General features: G+C 42.0%; 2 protein-coding genes across 5 annotated transcripts in view; one reads left to right on the forward strand and one right to left on the reverse strand.

Annotated features, from left to right (window-relative positions):
- The window catches only part of kst (spectrin beta chain, non-erythrocytic 5 kst), a 37,482-nt gene extending 20,917 nt beyond the window's left edge, over positions 1 to 16,565 (forward strand). For 2 of the 4 annotated variants that reach the window (XM_034325645.2, XM_034325641.2), the window contains exons 4-20: positions 1,061 to 1,286; positions 1,361 to 1,638; positions 1,704 to 3,324; positions 3,405 to 4,396; positions 4,476 to 4,792; positions 4,858 to 5,235; positions 5,301 to 5,966; positions 6,038 to 6,323; positions 6,886 to 7,104; positions 7,183 to 7,625; positions 7,921 to 7,974; positions 8,112 to 12,471; positions 12,537 to 14,499; positions 14,580 to 14,714; positions 14,827 to 14,901; positions 15,131 to 15,162; positions 15,270 to 16,565. In XM_034325645.2, coding sequence (XP_034181536.2) covers positions 1,061 to 1,286; positions 1,361 to 1,638; positions 1,704 to 3,324; positions 3,405 to 4,396; positions 4,476 to 4,792; positions 4,858 to 5,235; positions 5,301 to 5,966; positions 6,038 to 6,323; positions 6,886 to 7,104; positions 7,183 to 7,625; positions 7,921 to 7,974; positions 8,112 to 12,471; positions 12,537 to 14,499; positions 14,580 to 14,714; positions 14,827 to 14,901; positions 15,131 to 15,162; positions 15,270 to 15,506 — 12,282 coding nt within the window. In that variant the 3' untranslated portion in view covers positions 15,507 to 16,565. The remainder of the gene's footprint in view (positions 1 to 1,060; positions 1,287 to 1,360; positions 1,639 to 1,703; positions 3,325 to 3,404; positions 4,397 to 4,475; positions 4,793 to 4,857; positions 5,236 to 5,300; positions 5,967 to 6,037; positions 6,324 to 6,885; positions 7,105 to 7,182; positions 7,626 to 7,920; positions 7,975 to 8,111; positions 12,472 to 12,536; positions 14,500 to 14,579; positions 14,715 to 14,826; positions 14,902 to 15,130; positions 15,163 to 15,269) is intronic. The other 2 variants (XM_034325643.2, XM_034325642.2) reach the window with 2 other exon arrangements.
- A 117-nt stretch (positions 16,566 to 16,682) lies between these two features.
- LOC117604979 (synaptogenesis protein syg-1) lies at positions 16,683 to 22,678 on the reverse strand. Its single transcript, XM_034325646.2, has 6 exons — positions 21,971 to 22,678; positions 20,619 to 20,748; positions 19,225 to 19,424; positions 18,681 to 19,001; positions 17,842 to 18,330; positions 16,683 to 17,759 (listed from the first exon to the last, which is right to left on the reverse strand). Exons 1-6 carry the CDS (start codon positions 22,335 to 22,337, stop codon positions 17,212 to 17,214), a joined length of 2,055 nt encoding a protein of 684 aa, XP_034181537.1. The 5' UTR covers positions 22,338 to 22,678; the 3' UTR covers positions 16,683 to 17,211.
- Between the last annotated feature and the right edge of the window lie 2,624 nt (positions 22,679 to 25,302).

Consider the following 25,302-nt stretch of genomic DNA (forward strand, 5'->3'; position numbering starts at 1 on the left):
CACTTATCTCTAATTGAAAAGAATAAATTGAACTACTTCGATTAGACTCCGGGTCTTTAAAAATAATTAAGCAACGAGACATTTAGGGACCAAAAGTGGCAGCGTTCAATTTAACTTCACAATTTCATTACGGCAAGCCAGTTTCGACATTCAGGATGCGTTTTATTTTCACCCTTACCTATCGATTTTCTTTTTTCTTTCTCTTTTGTATCTTTCGAATTCCTCGAGATGTCAGCCGACCTGAAAGAAACGATTTTCATTTCCCAATGGCCTTGATAGACCGTGGCACAAGTGATCGGACGGCATTCCAACAATCGCGAGAACGTCGCGCTTCAGGCGCGCAACCGCGATTAAGTATAATAACGTAGCCGAGAGCGGGAAGGTTTCTTCGGTCCTTCGATTGTTCGGTTACCTTCGAAATCAATGAAGCTGTAAGTTGAAACATCGCTGCAACTTCATCGTAGAGATACGGGACCGTCGAGTTTAGGCTTCATGGGGCACCCCTTCGACTCTCCCTTCGTTTCTCCTTGGATTCTCTCGAGACGATAATGCATTTTGACCATGGTTCAACGATAATAACTGTAAACGGATGATCTGGCATAACTTGCACATCGGTTTTTTTATCGTACACATGTGTTACACTCAAGGCCGTCTAGCAGTTGTTACTTTTCACATGACGCAACCTGGCTGCATGTCCGTTTTATCGTGGCAAGATGCTCGTGCATAGGCGCCCATTAAGGCCCACTCTTTACGCAATACACACGATGCCAATAGCCAGCGAGCGTGCATTCCTCTCTTTTACTTATCGCGTCCGCGTATGTGTACACACGTGTACGATGGAATGCGAATATCATTGTGCCAGAAGTCCGCCACCGATCCCTTCTCATAAATTCTACGGGCACGTTATGCGGTTGCGTTCACCTGATCCAACGGCAAGGAATTTTCATGAAATCTAGAAAGAGAAATCTGATGATCGACGATAACGCCTCGACTGATGCCCTTTTTTCCTTACCTTCCTTTTACTTATCCAATTATACGAATTACATTTGATTATTTGTAGGTTCGCTTGGAGAGTATAGGAGCAGAGGATATCGTGGATGGGAATCCGAGGTTGATACTGGGTTTGATATGGACGATCATTCTGAGGTTCCAAATTCAAGAGATCGAGATCGACGTGGACGAAGAGAATGACAGCAGCGAGAAGAAATCAGCCAAAGATGCTTTGTTACTCTGGTGTCAGAGGAAGACCAATGGGTATCCTAGCGTTAACATCCAAGATTTCACCGGTAATTGCGACACGTTTGTTGTAAGGTTTAATTAGAAGTAATTTGAAGTCTATACGCGTGATGGTTCGTTGCAGGATCCTGGAGGAGCGGTCTTGGCTTCAATGCCCTCATTCATGCCCATAGACCAGACTTGGTCAATTGGTCGGAACTGCAACAGAATAAAAACATTGACAATCTTAATTATGCCTTTGACGTGGCTAATTCCGAACTTGGGATACCGCGATTGTTGGACGCGGAAGACGTGGATACAGCACGGCCAGACGAGAAATCCATCATCACCTACGTCGCTTCTTATTACCACACCTTTGCCAGGATGAAAAACGAGATCAAGAGTGGCAAGCGTATCGCCAACGTACGTGAATCATTCAAGGAAGCTTAATTTTAAATTACTCATTTCTCTGTGTTTAATGTTTCCAGATTGTCGGACAAATGATGGACGCTGACAAGATGAAGATCCATTACGAAAAGCTTACAACGGATTTGTTGGAATGGATCAAGATGAAAATAGAGGTTCTGGAGAACAGGAACTTTCCAAACTCTCTGGAGGGCATTCAACGAGAATTGTTAGCTTTCAAACAATACAGAACGGTGGAGAAACCGCCAAAGTACAAAGAGCGTTCCGAAATAGAAGCTTTGTACTTTCACATAAACACCCAATTGAAATCTTTAAATCAGCCGGCATTTACGCCTCAGGAGGGACAATTGGTGCACGATATCGAAAGAAATTGGGTGGAACTGGAACGAGCCGAGCATCGCAGGGAAGTCGCTCTGAGAACTGAATTACTCCGGCAAGAAAGGCTAGAACAATTGAACTACAAATTTGAAAGAAAGAGCGTTCTGAGGGAAGGCTACTTGAAAGAAATGATCCAGGTGTTAACAGATCCGAGATACGGTAGCAATTTGGCTCAGGTGGATGCAACGGTGAAGAAACACGAAGCCATCAGCGCTGATATTTTAGCGCGAGAAGAACGTTTCCACGATCTGACAAACATGTCGGAGGAGCTTGTCAGAGAAAACTATCACGGCCTGGAAAGGGTACGAGTCAGGGAACAGGAAGTGTTGCAGAGGTGGAAAGAGCTTCTTGCCCTGCTGGACCACCACAAGTCCAATTTGGTTGCTCTTAGTTTCCTCATGAGTCTAATGCGAGAGATCGACACGACTTTGGCCTCGATTCAAGAGTTGCAGCTGAATTTCCAGAGCACCGACGTTGGTCCTCATTTGTTGGGAGTCGAGGATTTGTTGCAGAAGCACAGCTTGCAGGAACTGCAGGTAACCGCCCTCGGGGAGACACAGAGGAGACTCGGTAGACAAGCTGCCCAGCACTTGGCTCAGCCTCAGAGCAAAGAAGTGCCTCTTCTGCAACAGAAATTGGAAATGTTGAACCGCGCGTACGACGATCTGGTGGAATACAGCAAGGAACGTAAAGCTCGCCTCGAGGATGCCAGGAACTTCTTTCATTTTCTGCAAGATCACGAGGACGAGGAGTCCTGGCTGATCGAGAAACAACGGATCTGCAAAGCTGGGATATCCGCGAAGGATTTACGAGCAGTCATCTCGTTGCAGCAGAAGCACAAGGCTCTGCAAGACGAGATGAAGGTACGAAGGCCAAAGTCCGAACAGCTTTGCGATGCCGGACGGAAATTGATCGCCGACAATCATCCGTCCTCCTTAGAGATACAGAATCGCATTGATTCGTTGCAAGAACATTGGAAGGTGTTGGAAGAATTGGCGGCCCTCAGGAAGAAGCAGTTAGATGATGCGGCAGAAGCTTTTCAATTCTATGCGGACGCTAACGAAGCGGACTCGTGGATGAACGAGAAGATGGCACTTGTAGCTTCCGAAGACTACGGCGTAGACGAACCTAGCGCACAAGCACTTTTGCAGAGGCATAAAGATCTCGAGGGGGAGCTGAATGCCTACAAAGGTGACGTGCAATCGTTGAACATGCAAGCGGAGAAGCTTATCAAGTCCGGGATTTCAACTCTTGAGTTGTCTGCTGATCCAGAACCGGTTGCCGAGTTGGAACAAGAAGAATGGAGTAAGTCTTTATATCGTATTACAAAGATAAGTAACATTCCTTTCTTGAATAAAGTTTAACGATCATTTTCCTTCTGTTAGGTAAAGAGATAAGATTGGTTCCACAGGACGAATGGGTGGACGAAGTCGTGGAAAGATTGGAACCCAAAATGGTCCTCGAGGACCGACTGGTACCCCAAGTGAAAAGTTTATATCCGTTTAACGGTCAGGGTATGCATATGGTTAAAGGTGAGATAATGTTCTTGTTGAACAAGACAAATCCAGACTGGTGGAGCGTTAGAAAGGTGGATGGTGCCGATGGTTTTGTCCCGGCGAATTATGTTCGCGAAATTGAGCCTAAAGTGATACAGGTTCAAGTCAGGAGACCAGAAAAGGTGAGAGTAACGCAAAGAGTGAAGAAGACGAAGATGGTGAAGCAGTTAGTTCCTGTTAGAAGAGTGAAGTCTATCAAGTCAACGGTGAAACCGATCAAAAGGAAAACTGCTTCCGATGGGGACAGTGTGGAGAAACGACAGAAAAAGATTAACGATACTTACAGCGAGCTTCAGGAATTGGCATTGAAGCGACACGCGTTGTTGGAAGATGCTATCCGACTTTATGGCTTCTATCGCGAATGCGACGACTTCGAGAAATGGATCAAGGACAAGGAAAAGATGTTGAGAGCAGACGAGGTAACATTGAAGCGAGACAACGTCGAGACCGCGAAAAGGAAGTACGAGAAATTCCTCACGGATCTATCAGCCTCGGGAAAACGGGTCGAAGCTATCGATGCTGCAGTCGATGAATTTGTCAGACAAGGCCACAGTCAATTGGACAAAGTGAAGGCTAGACAAAGGCACATCCATCAACTTTGGGACCATTTAAATTGGTTGAAAGCGCAGAAAGAAAAGAGCCTGGAAGGAGCTTCGAGCGTGGAACTATTCAATAGAACTTGCGACGAAGCTCATGATTGGATGTTAGAAAAAATCACCCAATTAGACACCGCAGAATTAGGACCTGATTTAAAAACGGTTCAAGCTTTGCAGCGACGACATCAACATTTGGAGAGGGAGTTGGCACCGGTCGAAGAAAAAGTACATACGAATCTCTATTGTAAAAATAAAAATTTTGATGTTCTTCATGTTTCTTATATCTAACAATTTTTTATTTTAGGTACGTAAAGTGAATTTATTAGCCAACAGTGTGAAGAGTTCCTACCCTCACGAACTAAATAACGTAAACGCAAGACAAAACGAAATTAAAGAGCTTTGGAATCAAGTCCAAACGAAGGCTAAAGAGCGAAGGTCCAGATTGGAAGACGCGGTAGGCCAACAAATCTTCATGAACAGCTCGAAGAACTTGATCAATTGGGCTGCCGATGTGCAAGAAACAATGAAGGTTGAAGAACCTGTTAGGGATGTTGCGACCGCAGAGCAACTCAGGAAACAGCACATGGAACTCGGAGAAGATATACGAACGCGAGAAGACGAGTGAGTATCGTGTTTCATGTGACTCCATACCATTGAATTATTCATTCGCACGTTTAACTCTTCAGGTTTCGTGAAGTCGAAGAGCTTGGAAATCAATTATTACACCGTAATTCAGCTTTGGTAGATGTTAGCGAGCGTTTGGATAAATTGCGAGGTTTGTACCAAGCTGTGACATCAGACTGGAACGCGAAAGAAGCTTGGCTTCAACAGTGTCTAGAGTTACAACAATTTAATCGCGAGGCTGATCAAATCGAAGCCACGACTAGCTCCCACGAGGCGTTCCTAGACTTCACCGATCTAGGAGAATCTCTGGACGACGTTGAAGCTTTGCTGAAACAGCACGAGAAGTTTGAGAATACACTTCACGCGCAGGACGATCGGTTGAAAGCGTTCAGCGACACTGCTGATAAATTGATCGCTCAGAATCATTACGACAAGGACTAGTAAGTATTCTGGATATGGAAGAATTTCGGTAAGTAAGAATATTAATCGAAACAAATGTCAACAGCATTAACGAAAGAAGGAATCAAGTTCTGGCAAGACGAATGGCGGTCAAAGACGCTGCCCAGCGACGTCGAGCTGCTCTGAAAGCATCGGAACACTATCAACAATTTTCAGCCGAGGTGGATGATCTTCGCGATTGGTTGGGCGACAAAATGAAAACCGCGTCCGATGAGAGTTATCGCGATTTAAACAATCTCGAACGAAAGCTACAAAAGCATGAAGCGTTTGAAAGAGAACTGAGAGCCAACGAAGGACAATTGAGAGCAGTGAACAAGGCTGGCAAAGCTTTAATATCTGAAGAGAATTATAGATCAGACGACGTGGGCAAGACACTGAAGGAATTGAACGATCAGTGGGATAGATTGGTGGCTTTGTCTCTGGAAAAAGGTCGAAGATTGAGACAAGCTGCCTCCCAACATGGTTACAATCGCACCATGGAGGATGCCAGGTTAAAATTGGAAGAGATTGAAAACTGCTTGCAGAGCAAGCAAGTCGGAATAGATCTTCGAAGTTGCAAAGAGTTGTTGAAGAAACATCAAACGTTGGAAAGCGATATGTGTCAGTGGGAACAGAAAGTGGATGATCTTGTTGCCATGGGTGAGGAAATGGCTCACGAAGGACATTTTGATGCTGCTAATATATTGAAAGCTAGCCAAGCGACTCAAAGAAAGTACGTATTATTTATACGTATCTTACTAAAATCTTGTTCATTTTTAATATCTCTGTTTTATCGTTGCATAGATTCCGTAGCTTAAAGGAACCAGCTAAGAGAAGACGAGAAGCCTTGGAAGAAAGCTTACGTTTCCACAAGTTCGGTTTCGAGTTGGACGCTGAGTTACAGTGGATAAAAGATCATCTTCCTCAAGCGTCTTCGACGAACCTTGGGCAAAATTTGCACCAAGCTCAGACCTTGCATAAGAAGCACAAGAAACTCGAAGCAGAGATAGCGGGACATCAACCCATGATAGATAAAACTTTAGCTTCTGGACAGACTTTGATCGATCAGGCTCATCCAGAAAAGAAGAAGGTAATGGATGTAAAAATATTAAAGTGTAACTTGAAGATATTTACAGGGAAAATTCAGACATACACATTCTTACGCAAAATGGTGAAATTTAAAATAAAAGTTTGTAATTTTTGTACAGTTGGGACTGTTACAAGAGTATTGGGTCTGTAGAGGTAAGGTCGACACAGAGTCGGCACTGCATGAATAGCGTTGTTTTGTTGAAAAAGTAATAATATAATTGTTAAATAATCGTCAAAATTGAATAATATAACATGATAAAGTACCCTCAGTGTCATAAAACATGTACAATTTTGTAAACAGCAAACTAAACTTTTCAAAGTTTAACACATGCATGTGCTTGACTTGCATAAATTATTCCAGATAAAATTATTTGAAGAATCATTTTATTTTCGATGTGCCGCATTGATGTAGATCATTTTATATTTGTATATATGTTAACAGGATTTTATTTTATTCATTTTAGCAATGGGGACAATTTGTTTGTAAAATTTTCTTTGTCGAAACTAATGATACATTTCTCCTCGCATTTGCTTTTCTCTGACGTAATTATACATTTATATAGATACGAGAACTGTGTGATGTGCTTGACGAAGCATGGAGGGACCTACAAGAAAAAGCCGCAGAGCGAAGCAAGACTTTAGATTTATCTCTGAAAGCGCAAGAATTTTTCTTCGAGGCAGGAGAAGTTGAAAGCTGGTTGAACGAAAAGAACGACGTTCTTAGTTCCACTGATTATGGCAGAGATCGCGATGCTGCAACGAAATTGTTAACAAAGCACAAGGTAGAATTACCTTCGCATCATCATTAATGTATTAGGAATAATGTTAAGTAAATTATTGGAAATTAATTAATGTCACAGGCGGTCGAACTAGAGTTGGATACTTATAACGGTATTATAACGGAGATGGGACATACAGCATCTACAATGATTAATGCTAAACACCCTGATAGCAAAGCAATAGCGAACAAGCAACAAGCAATTGCTCAGCAAATGCGTGCTTTGCAAAGATTAGCCACAGTAAGGCAGCAACGTTTGATGGAGAGTATGTATCGCCATGAATACTTCTTAGAAAGTAGAGAGTTAGAGCAATGGATCAAGGAACAAGAACAGGCAGCTGCCTCCGAAGACTATGGTCAAGACTACGAACACTTACTGATATTGCAAGCTAAATTCAATGATTTTAAGCATAGAATAGAGGCTGGCTCAGAACGATTCAACCAATGCGAAGAGTTAGCTAGAAAACTGATCGCTAATGAGAGCCCTTATATTCAAGATATCGAGAAACGACAGGAACAATTAGGGTATGATTATATCGTTACATTAAACATATGCATAAGTTGGATCTAGAATTTATTTGGTTCAGGGCACTTTGAAACTTTTATTTCACTAAATGCATGTTCAGTTTTATGAATTTAGTTAATGATATTGCCATTACTTTTAATAATGTTAATGTAGTCTTTAATCTGATGATACATAAGTAATAGAGGTGTTTGAAAAAAATATTGTAATTACTTTATAAAAGAATAGAATGGTATCAGGTGTGATTATAATGGTGTTGGGTCACTAACAGTATTTTTGTATATATATTTAACGCAGACCAGAGGATGATGACCCTGTAAGTCAGGTGCAGAGACAGCATGCCGCAATGGAGTAAGTGTATATTGTAGAATTTTATAATGCTGTATTATATGAATGCAAATATGAAGTGTACTGGCTATTGTATATAAATGTAACGTAAAGACTATCCTATAAGTAGTCTTTATAAATATTTTTCACTACCTTATCAGGGAATCCTGGCAACATCTTCTCGGCCTCATTCGAAATCGCGAGCAGAGGTTGCAAGCTGCAGGAGAAATCCACCGATTCCATCGAGACGTTGCGGAGGCTTTATCTCGTATACAAGAAAAAGAAGCAGCCTTACCGGAAGATCTGGGACGCGATTTGAATTCCGTCCTTGCGTTAATTAGACGTCACGAAGGTTTCGAAAACGATCTAGTCGCGTTGGAAGCGCAGCTTCAAGTTCTCGTTGAAGATGCGTCCAGATTGCAAGCACACTATCCGGGTAATAACGCGGTGCACATCGATCAACAGCAACAAATCGTAGTCGCTCACTGGGAAGAACTGAAGGAAAGATCGGCTCATAGACGGGATCAGTTGCAAGCAAGCTGCGATCTGCAACGATTTTTGACTCAAGTCAGAGACCTGATGAATTGGGCGGCTGGTCTTCGTGCCACGATGTCAACAGAGGATAAAGTGAGGGATGCTGCGAGCGCGCAAATTTTGAAGGCAGAGCACGAAGCTCTGAAAGGAGAGATCGAAGCAAGAGAGGACAGTTTCAGTTCAGTTCTTGATTTAGGCGAAGCCATGGTTCAAACTGGTCATTACGCTGCCGTAGAAGTAGAAGAGAAGTGCAATCAGTTGCTCGATGAAAGGCAAAAGTTGCACACTGCCTGGCAGCAGAAGAAGATTCATCTGGATCAACTGATAGACTTGCACTTCTTCCTGCGAGATGCCAAACAATTAGACAATTTGTCGTCCACTCAGGAAGCCGCATTAAGCGGCGACAACTTTGGGGACTCGGTCGAGGAGGTGGATGCCCAAGTGAAGAAACACAACGAGTTTGAAAAATTGCTCGTAACGCAAGAGGAGAAGTTAACAGCCCTCCAAGAACACGGGGATAAGCTTCTTGCGCAAAATCACTTCGATTCACCCACGATTGCAAGAAGACTGAGCGAAGTTGTGCAAAGACGAGCGAGAATTCGCAGCTTGTGCGACGTTCGAAGAAAGAGATTGGAAGCTGGTTTATTGCACGCGCAGTTCGTCAGAGATGTGGCAGAAGCAGAATCCTGGATCGGTGAAAAGCAAAAGAAACTCGAGGCTGAGGCGTCGAAAGGAGAAGTGTCCAGTTTGGAAGACAAGATCAAGAAATTACAGAAACATCAAGCGTTCCAGGCGGAACTGGCTGCGAATCAAAGCAGAATCGAGGAAATCAAAGCCAAAGGAGAGACACTGCTTGCACAGAAACATCCGGCGAGCAATGAAATCCGACAACAGCTGGAACATCTGCATGCATCCTGGAGGAAGCTTCTATTGGAGTCTGGCAACCGTGGTAGAGGTTTGGAAGAAGCACAGGATATTCTAGAATTCAACAATCAAGTAGAAAAGATCGAGGCGTGGATACGGGACAAAGAAATGATGGTCCAAGCAGGGGACACCGGAAAAGACTACGAGCACTGTTTGAGTCTCCAAAGAAAACTCGACGATGTAGATAGCGACATGAGAGTCGATGACTCTAGGATAAAGACGATCAACGCCTTGGCAGATAAATTAATTAAACAAGGCAGAGACAATGAAGCTAAGGCTATCCAACAACGTCGTGATAATTTCAACAATAAATGGAAAGGTCTCCAAGGAGCATTGAGCGCCTATAGAGAAACATTAGCTGGAGCGTTAGAGATTCACCTGTTCAACAGGGACATAGACGATACCAGTCAAAGAGTTATCGAAAAATCAGTCGCCATGAACACCACGGACGTAGGTAAGGACTTGCCTGCTGTTGAACATCTACAGAGGAAACAAGAGGCGATGGAGAGAGACATGACGGCCATAGAAGGAAAGCTAAAGGAACACAAAGCAGAGGCTCGAGAATTGTCGCAGAAGTACCCAGACAAGGCACCGCAAATCAACGGAATATTGTCAGAATTGCAATCGAATTGGGACGATCTTCAGCGTCTCACTCAGCACCGTCGCGAAGCTTTGAATCAAGCTTACACATTGCACAAATTCCAAGCTGACCTGCACGAGCTGGAACTTTGGGTGGCGGATACGATTAAACGCATGGACGAGTCTGAACCACCGACGACCATATCCGAGGCCGAAGCCCTGCTGGAGCTTCATCAAGAGAGGAAGGCAGAGATCGATGGCAGACAGGACACGTTTAAAGCCTTGAAAGAGCACGGTCAGAAGCTTCTCGCTATCAACGAGGACGTGAAGGATAACTTGGAACACTTGGAGGAGATCAGGCAGGGTTTAATCAACGCCTGGGAAACGAGGAGACAAAAATTGACCCAGGCTCATCAGCTACAATTATTCAAAGAGCAAGCTGATCAAGCTGACAGTTGGTTGGCGACGAAAGAAGCCTTCCTCAACAACGACGACCTTGGCGAATCTTTGTCCGGCGTCGAAGCATTGCTACGCAAGCACGAGGAGTTTGAAAAGATGTTGGTCTCGCAGTTGGGTCGAATCGAGGAGTTAGAGAAATTCGCGAACGAGATCTTATCAGGAGAACACGCGGACGCGAGTATCATAAGGCAACGATTAGCCTCGGTTTGCGCTAGAAGAGACAGACTGCAGAATAGCGCGAGAGCTAGAAGGAAGAAGCTGCTGGAGAGCCATCATCTTCATCAATTCCTTCGAAACATATACGAGGTAGAAGGCTGGCTGCATCAGAAGCAGCAGGTAGCCAGCGACGAGAACTACAGAGACTCGTCGAACTTGCAGAGCAAGATTCAAAAGCACGCAGCTTTTGAGAGCGAATTAATGGCTAACAAAGGAAGAGTGGCAGCGGTGATCAACGAAGGAGAAACTCTGATCGAAGAGAACCATTATGCTGCTGACAGTATACAGGAACGTTTGGAGGAACTGGAAGCAGAATGGCGTTTGTTACAAGAAACCAGCGAGCTGAAGAAGAACAGACTGAACGACGCCTATCAAGCTCTGCTCTTTGGACGTACTTTGGACGAATTCGAGACCTGGATGGACGAGGTAGAAACACAATTACAGTCGGAGGACCATGGAAAAGACTTGTCCAGTGTGGCCAATTTGTTGAAGAGGCACACGAATTTGGAGAACGATGTCCTGGGTCACAACGAAGCTTGCGAATCTATCAAGGAAACAGCGACCAGTTTCCAAAGGTCCAATCACTTCATGTGCGACGAAATACAGGACAGAGCCATGGTCACCATAAACAGATACCACAGTCTGCAGGAACCGATGCAGATACGAAGAGACAATTTAGAGGATGCAAAGTTGTTGCAACAGTTTGCGAGAGACGTCGAAGACGAGCTACATTGGCTATCAGAGAAGGAACCTTTGGCTGCCAGTAACGATCTAGGTAGTTCCCTGACCACTGTGCAAAGATTGCAGAAGAAACACCAAGCTCTGGAAGCAGAATTAATCTCGAGGGAGCCTGTGGTGGCTTCTCTGGTCAGTAGAGCCACAATGATGGTGAGAAGCGGACACTTTGCATCGGAGAAGATCGAGAAATTATCACAGGAGTTGCAAGAGAAACTGGCGCATCTCAGGGACGTGGCTAGCGTCCGCAAATTGCGTTTACTCGATGCCGTTGAGTCGCAGATGTTCTACGCCGAGGCTGCCGAGTCGGAACAGTGGATAAAGGAGAAACATCCGCAGTTAACTTCCACGGACTACGGTAAAGACGAAGATTCTGTGCAATCTTTGTTGAAGAAACTGGAGGAAATCGAACGGGACCTGCTCGGTTTCGAGAAGAACATTGAAAACTTGAGGAAACTTTCGCAGGGTTTGATAGAGAGGCATCATTTCGACAGCAAGAATATCACGCAGAAGCAGACGGAGATCGAGCAGAAATTCAAGGAACTACAGAAACTGAAGGATTATCGATTCCAGCGACTTCGTGAAAGCGAGAAATTCTTTAAATTCATCAGACAAGCGGACGAAGTGATCGAATGGATCGGTGATCAGACGACTGTCGCTGCTTCGGAGGACTATGGTCGCGACGTGGAACACGTCGAGCTTCTCATTCAGATATTCGATAACTTCTTAGCTAGTTTGACGACGAGCGAAGGACGAGTATCCGCTGTATTGGACAATGGACAGAAGTTGATCGAAGAAAACAATCCAGAGAAGGGTAAAATATTAATGAAGATCGAGGAGACGAAGCAGCAGTGGGATGATCTTAAGGAACTTGCTCATGCGCGACAAGACGCATTGGCAGGAGCAAAACAGGTGCACATGTTCGATAGAACCGCGGATGAGACTATCTCATGGATCCAGGAGAAGGAAGCTGCTCTCAGTTCCGATGGTTATGGACACGATTTGGAAACCATTCAGGCTCTGGTGAGGAAGCATCAAGGATTTGAAACTGACTTGGGTGCTGTGAAAGAGCAGGTATGTTTCAAGAATACTTGATAATTATACAATAGCAATGTAACATAATTTTCCTGTTTTCTTAGGTCGAATCGTTAAAGGAAGAAGCTTCAAGATTAATAGAGCTATTCCCAGATGCTCGTATACACATTGACGTGAAACACCAGGAAGCTGAGGCAGCTTGGAACGAGTTGCTGGAGAAAGCAGCTCAAAGGAGGAGCAAACTGGCGCAGGCAGAACAATTGCAATCGTACTTAGGCGAATACAGAGATTTGATGTCTTGGATAAACGAGATGGTGGCCAAGGTAACCGCTCCGGATTTGGCTCGTGACGTGCCGGGTGCTGAAGCGTTAATATCGAGGCACAGCGAGTACAAAGCGGAGATCGAGACGCGTAACGAGGCGTTCGAGAAGTTTTATAAAACTGGCCAGGAGTTGATAGAACAGGGCCACTTTTTGGGAAAGGAAATCGAAGATAAGATATCCGCGTTACAGCACAGGCAACAGTTTCTGAAGGACACTTGGGAACAGAGAAGACATATTTATGAACAAAACTTGGATACTCAATTGTTTAAACGAGAAGCCGAGACTTTGGAGAACTGGATCGTCAGCAGAGAGCCCATGTTGCACGATGGAAAATTGGGCGACAGTATTCCTCAGGTAGAGGAACTGATAAGGAAGCACGAAGACTTTGAGAAGACCATCGAAGCACAGGAAGAAAGATTCAACGCTCTTCAACGTATCACCATGTTGGAAGAAGCCTTCCGAAAACAACAAGAAGCAGAAATGGCAGCGAGACAGGCAGAGAAGGAGAGAGTAGAACGTGCTCGTCTCGAAGAACGTAAACGTAAGGAAGTTCAGAGGATAACCGAAGAGAGGAAACGCGAAGAGGAACGAAGACGATTGATGGATAGTCCTCATCGAGGCATGCACGATGAAGTGAATGGTACGTCGGACGAACACGAATCCATCAATAAATTATCACCCTTGAAGACTTCAAACGTGCCGGAGAACTTAGATTCGACTCCGATTCAAAAATCACACAGCGGCATATCGCACGTGTTTGGTGAAAAATTAAGAAGAACCACTCCTGACATTAAGAGAGCCGAAAGCATGAAGGTGGACACGAAGAAACCGAAGAGGACGCCCAGCTTCACTACCAGAAGAAGAACTCAGAGCTTTAGAAAGCTTCAAAGGATGGAGAATATGGACGCCTTGCCACCAGTCGAGATTCAAGGCTTATTGGAAAGAAAGCACGAGCTTCAAAGTGCTGGCAAAAAGGCAGCTGTACGTTCCTGGAAACAATATTACACGGTGCTCTGTGGACAACTTTTGTGTTTCTTCAAAGACATGGAGGACTTTTCATTGAGCAAAGCAGCCACTGCTCCTATTACAATTTTCAACGCCATATGCGAGAAAGCGGACGATTACACGAAGAAGAAGAACGTGTTTAGGCTGAAATGTACAGACGGATCAGAATTTCTATTCCTAGCTCCAAATCAACAAGAGATGGAGGACTGGGTCAATAAGATATCATTCCACGCTAAATTACCACCCAGCCTCCAGCTGTTAAGCTACGACGAATCGCAGAAGGAAGGTCTACAGAGATTACAAAATGTCTCCGTAGAACATGGTGACGATAATGTTTCTACTGGCAGTAGCCACACCTCGACCCCTGAAATGGAACGAAAAAATTCAGTGATCAGACGTGACTTATCGAATCAACATTCTCCTAGCAGCGTGCAGATCGAGTTTCTTCAAATGCACAGGCAAAATCAACAGAAACGCGATCCACAGAATAATACAGAGTTCATAGGATCGCAGAGGAACGAACCGCCTCAAACGCAGACAGAGTTTCTGCAAATGCATAGGCAGCAACAATTGTTGGCGCAACAGCAACAATTGATCCAACAAGAACAATTGGCGAGTCAGAGGGATCAGTATCAAGCGAATTCTGGAGACAAACCACCGATACCTCCGAGAGGAGCACCACCTCCTATTCCAATGAGGTCGCCAAGCTCGGAAGCTCTACCCCAATACAGACGCGATGGTACACGTTAATTTAATATGTATAATTTTAAAGAAATTCAATTCCTCCGAAACACGAGGTCATAGATGAAATGTTCACAGACACAGAACACGTGCAAGGGAGGGCCGTTTATCAACAACGTAGTGCTACGTTGAACCATAACGGATCTGGCCAGTATTCATCAAATGCAACTTGGCATAGACAAAGTAGCGTAGATCTCAGTACACAACATCAAGGTATTAATAAATACTTATAGGGAACCACTGTAATCCAGTATGTGTACTTACGTGTAGAGTATCCCTTTTTTTTATCTCGTTGAACGTTTAAGAACTCATGATTATTTTGTAGAGTTAGCACCCCCTTTGCCATCAAGCGCCCCTCCACCAAACAGAATGGCTCAGTGGAGTGCTCCTCATGATCCTGGTTAGTCATTGTCAACTGTTTCAGTTGTCTTTCACAAAACATAATTCATTTTTGCATGAGATGCTTCATCTTTCAATTCTTTATTGTATCACTTGTCCTATGTTATATCCCTAATTGTGAAAGTCAATTATATTTTTATAAAAAGAATACTTTTCTGAATAAGAGTAGCTATTATATACTAAAAGACAAAAGAAAATAATGTTGCGAAAAACAATTTCTTCTGTTACAGCATATGGAAATGTTCCCATAAATATTAGACAGGTAAATAGACAAAAGTTTTTCATTCCATATTTCTATAATATCAAAGTATTTTATACGAGATAATTTTCATCATGTAGTATTTATTTGTATAAATGTGCCTGTTGTAGGGTATGCAGCAAAATAATTCGTTCACGGGTAGACCAGTTTCTTTGCCACCATATGTGGCACCCCCGGCGGTTCCACAGAACGCTCAAAATATTACAGTCGTAGACGGTAGGAGAGCTAGCGAAAGTGGATCAGAAAGTGAACACAGCGTTGGTAACAATCGTAAGGATCGCGATTATAAAAGGAGTTCTGTTTTGAGCAACTTATTTGGTAGACGTAAGAAACCATCTCAGTCGTAACCCAATTGAGTATGAAGTAAAAGGGCGTGCAGATTTTCATGGAACAATGTGGTAAACACTATGTAAAGTTCCTTTGAAAATGTTAGGGAGAACATGTGCATGTGTTATCCTTGCTGCATAGTATGTTAACAACTCGTGTAAATTTATTTATGTACTATACAAGTTTTATTCGAATAGATATATACTTTATATTGTTCACGTTGTTTAATGACGTGAAACGGGTTGAGTTGACCATGTAGAAGAGAACTGCATAGCATAATTGATTATTTTTTTAGTTCTTCTTACTTCTATACAATTCTTTTTACCCAAAATATTATGAATTTTTGTTTTACAGTATAATAATGATTTTTACAAAGTTCTGTGATACATGATCAACTCAAACATTAACAAGTACACCTGATGTGTCAGGAATTAAAAAAGAATTATTAAAAAATTGTTGAAGAATGCAACATATGGATTTTATAGTGACAAAAATTACAAAATGAATTATATACCATGAAAATGAATTCGATGTTACTATGATCGTTAAATTGTTTCATAAATCTCTTTAAATGCACCGTAAAGCTACAAAGGAAAGAATTATGTTAGAACTTATACCTTACACGCGATGGTCGTTAATGAATTTATTTAAAGTGTACCTGACTTTACGAGAAATGTTGAAATGTATGAAAAAGAACATGCGTATACATGAATCGTATACGGTTTAAGTTGTAGATGTCATAATATATGTTGCAAATATTATATATTTGAGAACATCTATTCGGGACCAATGACCCTATAATGTATTAAAGTATCAGCAATATGTACACATATTTTTCAAGATTTAAATATTATATCATTTCTTCTTTTTCTTTTTTGTTTTTTTACAACAAAGTAATATTACAATGTGTAAAGTGTATTTAATACATAAAGAATAATAATGTATTATGTAGCCTTGTCGGTACTATTCCGTAGTTAAGTAGATCGACAACCTTTTTCTCGCGTTAAGGTGTCGACAACTGAGAATTGAAGAAAACGAAATAAATGTAATGAACCCGATGTTTGTTATTTTAAAATTCATATTGTGCTTTTGTAGATCTCTAGTTCAAGGCTTCATAAATTTAACTGCAAAATTTGTAATAACATGTTTCCTTTATTTTACAACTAGTACAAAACATCTTTATCATTTGGCAGTATTTCTTTACATAAAAATAGAATCTTAAGTACAGCCGTTAATATAAGTCACTGAAAGAAAACTCTTATATTACAGAAACACACTCAACAAAGAGATCAGTTTCACCAAGAAACACTTTGTCCTTTGCTAATTTTTCCAAACATTCACATAAAATCTCTTTCTCTGTCTTTCATACAACTTAAGTTAAAACTTAAATGCAACAATGATAACAACAAATGATTCAACCTTGATAATGAAATAAAATTCTTAAGTAGCAATTAATAAACTATCCGGTAATGTTTGTAAAGTTATCACATATATACAATTTTAATACAAAATTGCCAACTATGACAATATCCGGTCAATATTGCCAAATGAACCAAGGTGAAGAGCATTGAATTAGAACTCTTATCTTCGTTTATCTTTACGACCGTCCAATAAAAATATTGTCCCCGTTAAAACGAGCAGCTTGTAAGGAGATGTCAGTGAGAAAGAAGAGGACAGTTCAGTGTAGCTCGTTCACGAACGTCATGGCAATGAGCACGTTAACAGTTACACAATGGTCGGTGGTTGAAGAACAGCTGGTGCACGTCTGACTTTCAAAGCTTCCGGACTCATAGCCCGCACCTGTTTCGTGATCTGATCATAGTCATAAGTGACAGCCAGCCCACCCTCCGAGTTCGTTTTTCTACCGAATCCTTTACTCTGCGCCGAGTTGTTATTCTTCTGCCTTTCCGTTGGCGTTGTATTACTGTAAAATGCATCTGCCGCGATGCTTCCCTCCTCTTCTTCTCGACGATATCGCCGGTTCTTCAGTCTTAACAACGAGTACACTGCGATCGATATTAGAAGTAGAAGAAAAAGGAGACCAACCGCAGCTGCTGCTGCGATCACCCTCATCTCTGTTGGATCCCGAACCAACAATTTAACGTTGGTCGAATCTCTACCCTTCTCGCTCTCCACCAGAAGAGTGTACATACGTGCATCCTCTTTTTGCAAATCCTTGATCACCAACTTTGCCCAGTAACAATTTGTCAGCATCTCGTTCTCCTTGATGTGTTCTAAAGGTAGAGCCTCGTATTTTGGATGAATACTTTCTCCTAAACAAAAGTTTGTATATCAAAGACAGTGCTTCGGAAGAAAATAATTATGAATAGATTGATGTGATTAAGGAGTTCGTACCAGCTCTGATGTGCGAACTTCCCCACTGCCAAGCAACCAATCTGGGTGGCGGTCTCGAGCAGAAACGAGATTTAAGAACGTGTTCGGATTCTCCTGCCCATCCTAGCGACTCGTAGAAACCTTTATCACCGGAAGAAGGCCTCGCCTGTATCTCAGGTGGGCCGGTTACATGGAGCAGGTAACGAGCCTCGCTGGGCATTTCTCTCCGCACTCCGTTGATCACGTTGAACGCAACGCATCGATATTCCCCCTCGTCGGACCACATTACGTTCTCCAGACGCAACCGTTTACCACCTTCCTTGTTCTGAAGAGGATTCTCGATGGTCTCGGTGATCCCACCGCGAAGATGTACCCATCTGTATTGGGCTGGTGGGTTAGCCTCGAATTCGTCGCATTCGAATGGTTCCAAAGTGGTGGCAAGTAGAGTGGTCTCTTCCAATTTCTTCAACGTTTCATTGACAGTGTTCTCCAACTTCAATCTAGGCCCGTCTGAACATAGAAGAAGTACCATTCGCATGATTTATTTAACGAAATAAAGGAACTATGCTCGAAGAAATCGCATTGGAAATGTGACAGCTATTTAAGCGAGTTTGACCGTAAATTTATCACGAGGAGAGAGCCGGCGCGATACTCGAGACAATTGCTAATGATCAAGGAAAGGACAAATTGACGTTCACGTGGATCGGCAAGCGTGCTATTATTTCGAGCGGTATTTCTGAAAAGCGGTTGTAGAGAGCGAACTAGAGAGCGGTCAAATCGATCGTTCAATGAACACGGTCGTTCGTTCTCTGTGGAAAGGAAGTTGGTAGCGCGGTAAAAGTCAAGCTACTTGTACGAACATTGTACGTCCAGCCTGTAGTTAGCCGCGGTGCTTTCACCGATAACGTTGACCGCCTTGCAAGAATAGAGACCGGCGTCGTTTCTCTTGACCGGCTCGAATCTTAACTCGGACCCCGTCAAAGTACTGTTCTGCTGCGTTCTGTTTAACATCAACGATACCACGTTGCTCGTTACTATGATGCCAGCTGAATCCTTGAACCACTTGATCGTTCCGCTGGGATTGCTGTCCGCGAAGCATTTCAGGCTCATAAAACTGGCCGAATCCTCGAGAGCCGCAACCAGCAGACGAGGCTTCGTCTCGATCCTCACCTCTGGCGAATCTGAAATTCATAACGCCATCAGACTATCGAACCGTTGCCTTTCTTCTACGGAACTCTGAAACTTTTTGTCCGGTAATTGGATCTAGTTATCCAGTTGTTTGAGGCTAGATTTTTATTTTAATCCAAGTTCAAATTGCTATTTGATTGCAACGATTCGAAGGTGAATTGTAGCGTGGATCAGAAATGCGTTCGTTCGGCAGAAATGTATGCAAAATATACATACAATGAACATCCAGTCGCGTTTCCGCAGAAGCTGGAACGACGCTGGACGGATGGATCGTGATACAACGAATCGGTAGACCATGGTTCTCTCTTTGTCCACGAACTCGTAGGAGACTGTGGGCAGCCCAGGTTTTCGGGCTGTCCACTTCCGTCGCGTTCGTCTGTTCCCTTAAAGCTTCCACTTCGTCTCCGCCTATGTACCTGCACAAACATTGATATAAATAATCTACTTTAGCATTTAGCAATTTCCCACGGATACCGATTCAAGGCTTATACCCTTTCTAGGATGATTCACGGGGAGACTATGCTCGTGGCCAGTTTCCCCGCTTCTACGACTACAATCTGCATAATTGCCCTCGTCTTTGCATCTTCGGTGCAACTCGGAGCGAAAAAAAATACGCGCAGAACTATTTAGACAGCGTGCCTATTAAAGGCAGTAAAAAGAGTCCGGTCCGTTACAATGGCCGGTATAATTTCAGCAAACGCAAGGCATGGTATGAAATTAGGAACCGTTCTCCTTCTGCTCCATATTCGATTCGTTTCCGTGAAAAAACAAAAAAATAATTGTTCTTGCTGCGTGCAGTCGAGTGAAATTCACTATCGTCGGGAGTCTCTCTTGTGCGGGCATTCGTGTCACCTTCTATTCGAATGAAAAGCGAGAAATCAATCGTGACAAAGTAGCTTTTGAGTGAAAATACAGAGAGATTCTTGATGGGATTTTTCAAAGGTTTCCAATCTGGAAAACAGTGGTTCATGGGTAGTCGGTGCTCGTGGAAATGGTAACGCCGCTCATGCGAAGGTGATGATCAAGAACAGAGTGAGTTTTATGTTATAAGAATTTAGATGAGGTGTGGCTAGCACGATCGTTAGACCATGACAGGAAAAAGACTCAGCTGGCAAAGCTTTCTGCCGCGTAAACACCGTGTTTACGGCTTTCTTGCCTTCTCTGGGAACCAGTGTTTTTGCATTTCAACGAAACACAGCGTTTTCGTAAAACGAGGGAATCCGCAAACGCGAAAGCTCGCATAACATTGCGAAGTAAGGAACGTTGGGAAATGATCGAAGAGATCGTTTCATTTCTGGATCGTTTATCGAAACGACGTCGAATTGCCTTCGAGAAGTAATAATGTAATGTCAGCTGTAACCAGCATTCCTTGGAATGAAAGTTGTTATAAAAACAATAATAGGAGAGTATAACCAGTACCGTTGCACAAAGGTTTTACTACTGTGCGCGGATCAGAAGCAGAACAAATGGAATGCGAAAGCGAACCAAATTTCACGTTTAATTTAACGCAGAGATTTTTATCCGCGGATACCACGAACAATGTTTCCGTTTAATTTATTCCCTTTTTCTAAAGTTTTACCCCTCGCGGGTGAGTAATTAAAGCGACTCACCACTTTATAAGGGCAGCCGGATTTCCATATCTCGATACACAGGAAATGGTAACTTCCTGACCCTCCCTTAAAGTCAGGGCGTTGTTTAAAATCGTCCCCCCATATTCCAGCCGTGGCTTCCGGGGTTTCACTGAAATTCATAAAACAACAGGACATTTAATAATTAAACGGAAACACCAAATGTTTCCTTTCTCCGTTTATAGTATTCTAATAGAAATTTTAATTCAATCGAAGACGAATAGCGTGTCAAGATTTTCATTGAAAAGTGGCGTTGCAAAAATCCTCCGGCAAAAGGAAAAGTAGAACGGAACAAGTGGTTTGTTGCATCACGTCACGCCCACGTTTGGTGAATTTTAAGCTGACCACGGGAAATCTGCATTGTTCCATTGAGGAGGCCACAGGATCTGATTATATCCGTACAGGATTCGGCATGGATCCGCGTCGAAGAAAGCGATTCTTCAACGTCGATGTAGAAACTCAACGTTCCGTTAAAGCTAACCGCGCTATTTAACGCTTTAACGTTTCGTGTTGCATTATAAAAGCGATTGCGCAAGCCCGACTGATTCCTTAATCGAGAATTACACCGATCTTTCACGCATTCGAATCCGTAACTTTACGGCTATTCGTAGAGTGATTCTACAAAATCGGATCAGCGGTGCATCGAATTCAGATATTTTCCAGATCAACGATCGGTATAATTCTAAGAACATTAAGTGGATTCTCAGATAGATTTCTGTTACAAGAATCAGGTAGTCTGTTCCTTTTTTTTTGCCCGGGGGTATGTTGAGTCATTAAGATCACATGCAGATGCGCCGGCATAAAAAATCAGACTCAAGTGGCAGAAAAAAAGTTCTTCCACTGATAGAGGTCCAAGACGTTTAGTCAGCTATCCAGTGAACTAGATATTTCTTGGTATTATATCTGGGGTATCTTGTGATTTTATTTTTCTAACATTGTAATACCTTCAACCGCGTACTCGATATAAACGTAAACTTCAATTAATTGCTAATCAGCAATTAAGATCTCCTACCTGAACATTATACCTATTTCAAATTCCCCCTTTGCATGCCGTTGAAGGTAATTAATTTCATCATACATTTTTCTTATACATGCACGATTCTATGCTGCTCGAGTTACCTAGAGATCTCGATTCGTCTTAATTAAAAAATCAAACAGATGATAATGCGACTACCATTCCTTTTATGTAGCAATTACAAGTAAACAGAAAAAGCAATAGAACGGGTAGTCCAATTAAAATAATGAAGTTTCGCACACTGTTCCCTTTGTAGAATATCCTGCGAATTCTTATTAACATTAGCGTTAAAGGGTTGGTGATCGAAACGATATCTTACCTCTAACGAGCAAACGCGATGGTAAAGAAGTTAGAGCATCCTGTCGCGTGAAATCGCCAGAAGTCACTTGACATTCCCAGTAACCATCGTCGAAATCGAGGGAGGCTCTCCTGATTAGAAGGGTGCAATCGCTACCCCGCCCGCTGGCCCATTCGTATTTGTCCGGATGCATGCCCACCGGCTTCCGGTCCTTCTGCCAGATGCACTGACCGCGTTTGTCTTGCACCCTGCATCGCAGTTGCACGTCATCCCCGGAGGACACTTCCGAGTACAAAGCTGGAGTTTCTGCGAATCTTTGTTCCCCGGTTATTTGAGCAATTATTAAAAATACTATTGGAAGAACCCGTTGAAAATAGCTGAATTTCATTTTGAAATGTCTTAAGTTGATTTCAATTCAGATGGTAATAGTTTTTATTTCATAATTTTATTTCTTGAAGTTTCAAACCGAGGCAAGCACAACACGCTTCTTTTACTATCAAGTACAAAGACTTAACTCTTTCCTTTTATATCAGTTTGTAATAAAATTACTTTGTTATAAAATACTTTCACTATAAACACTGTGCACTGAGGTTCGAAACACTTTCACGGTATTTGTTCTTAAAAATAATCACACTGTGTGTAGATCAACCGATGTTCTTTATGTTACGATTTAAAAATTAACGCGAAGTTTATAATTATTTTTCATAATCAACATTATTTAAAACAACGTCGGTGATCTTCCTGGCGAAGCACATAAGACGGAATGAGCAGTTGTGAAATTCGAATGAAACTCCGCGAACGGGGATCTCCTGTGGCGCCCCCATTGATGCTTCATCGAAACATTTTTACATCCCCCACGAACTTTGTCTCTCAAACTTTCGTCAGGCACAGATAAAAATGATGCCTTCGAACTATGTTAATATTCACGTATGAACACTCATTTCTATTTGTACAAGGAGGACAAATAAGAAAAGAAAACAGACGATGGAGATTAAACAAAGTTATCTAGGACGTCGGAGTACAATGCTAGAAGTACATAGTGGAACTGAGCTGGAGTTAATGCCAGAACGTTCACCGAAGTGGAAGCGGAAGACGGGCCCCAAACGCGGAGCCACGCGTGCGTATCCAACCCTGTCTCCTCTACTCCTATCCTTATTATTCGAGCGTGTTATCATTATGCCATGCTACGACGAGTTTAGCCGCCCATTTGTTCTATATATTCTTTATTTCGCGTTTACCGAGCAAGAACCACCACCGCGCCCACCCAGTCCCCTGAAAAGCGGTTTCAGGAGAAAGCAGACTTATAGGACATTAGGTATATTTCACTAGCAGATGCTCCCCATAAGTTTCAGAGAAAACGACACGCAATGACAATTTATTACAGCCATCCGTATATTACTTTCCAACTTCATCCTGGCCAATTTTAATGGATGATGTATAATAGTACAATTCATATACTTTGTATTCGCTTTCTATTCGCTATTTCGTTGACTGATGATTTTGATTTAGATACAAGTAGTTAGGATTAGTCACAGGAATTTTCACAGAGTAATTTGTACGTAATAACCGAGTTAAAAGGTAGCATTGAACCACGTCGTTGATAACCTGATGCTTTAATGAAACGAAATGGCAGTCTTAAGTAGTCGATGAATCGTTGCCTCATTAAACCACGAGTTAACGACTGCGCTAATGAGCTAGTAATAGATTGTCTTACTTTGTTCATCGTTTTATCGACATTGTAACGCTATCAGATCACCAATATATACTTGAGTTTCTCTTGAGTCTCTCTTCCACCGCATCTCGCACTCACATCTGAAAAAATACAATTTTAACTCTCTGTAATTCTATTTCTTCTTTAGCATACAGTTAAAAGCAGCACAAAACTGAAAAATTATTAAAATAATTGTTTGACGAACTTGTATTCACAAACTTGTATTTTAAAAAGATCGCCAAAAATAAAAATTTTTTTAATTCGACCCTAGCGCTATCTCTTTAAAAACGATTCAAACTACTCAACGAGTTACCAACTGATTTTCCGACAGAGAGTAACCTGTTCCGCCGCTTTAATATAGATGACACCGATATCGAATTCAGCATGATTTTTATTGGCATTTATTTAAATAAATGTAAGAAAATTGCATATTTAAACTTTAATGCTAGTGTATCGTTTGTAACTCTGTAAAAAATTTGATATAAAAATTAAATAACACAAACAAATTTACTGGATATCCGTATATAAAAGTAATAAAAATAATAAATTTCAAAATATAAATAATTAAAATTATAAATAATAATTAAATAATTTTTAATAGAATAATTAAACAAAATTTTGCAATATACCCACGCGGAAATGTAAAGAAATAAACAATTTAAATAGATTTAACAATAATTTGATTAATAAACAATTGTAAAATATAAAATAATAATTAAACAAATATTAACAAATATCAGATAGAAACAGTTAAATCTAGCCGCGGAACCGGTGAAGCGGAACGTCACGCTTGATTGCGCGCGCAGCGCGCCAGTACAAGCGCGACCTAGAGAGGGGTCAAATCTAATCAGTCTTATCGCGACCGCCGAAGGGTACGGATCGAGCTGTCATACATATACCGGTACGGGTTGACACCATGGATATTCGTGCATGGATTTATTAGTGTGTTACCTCAAGTGTTACTGTGTGTGCCTATGGTGTTTCCTATAGTGTTTCCCATGTGTTTTGGAATATTTGTACGGATATATTAGTGCGTCTTATGGTGTGGTCACCCATGTGTTCTGACATTTTTATACAAGTGCATTAGTGTGCTGTGTGGTGTGGTACCCCATGTACCTGCATGTGCTTTATTGTGTTTTATGGTGTGGTTTCCTATGTGATTTGGCATATATTTACGGATTTATTAGTGGGTTTTATGGAGTGGTACCCTATGTGTTTTGGCATATTTATACGGGTTTATTAGTGGGTTTTATGGAGTAGTACCCTTTGTGTTTTGGCATATTTATACGGATTTATTAGTAGATTTTATGGAGTAGTACCCTATGTGTTTTACTATAAATTTGCAAATATTTTATAGTGTTCTATGGTTTTGATCTTCATATGTTTTGGGATGTATTTGCATGTGTTTTACCGTGTTTTATAGTGTAGTTATTCCCATATAGTTTTGCATGCATATTTTTGAATTATCCTATGTATTAGCATACTAATTACAACAAATTGAGAGAAAACGTATATCGTTCAAGAATCGTGATTTTTGTGCTTCCAGATGAGTGCTTTGACCAGTGGAGGTACCGTTTTTTTGACGAGCCAACAGTCGAGCTATGGATCAATCTAAGATGCGTGGCGAGTGCAGTGGTGCAAG

Source organism: Osmia lignaria, chromosome 5, assembly GCF_051020975.1.
Source record: "Osmia lignaria lignaria isolate PbOS001 chromosome 5, iyOsmLign1, whole genome shotgun sequence".
NCBI lineage: Eukaryota > Metazoa > Arthropoda > Insecta > Hymenoptera > Megachilidae > Osmia > Osmia lignaria.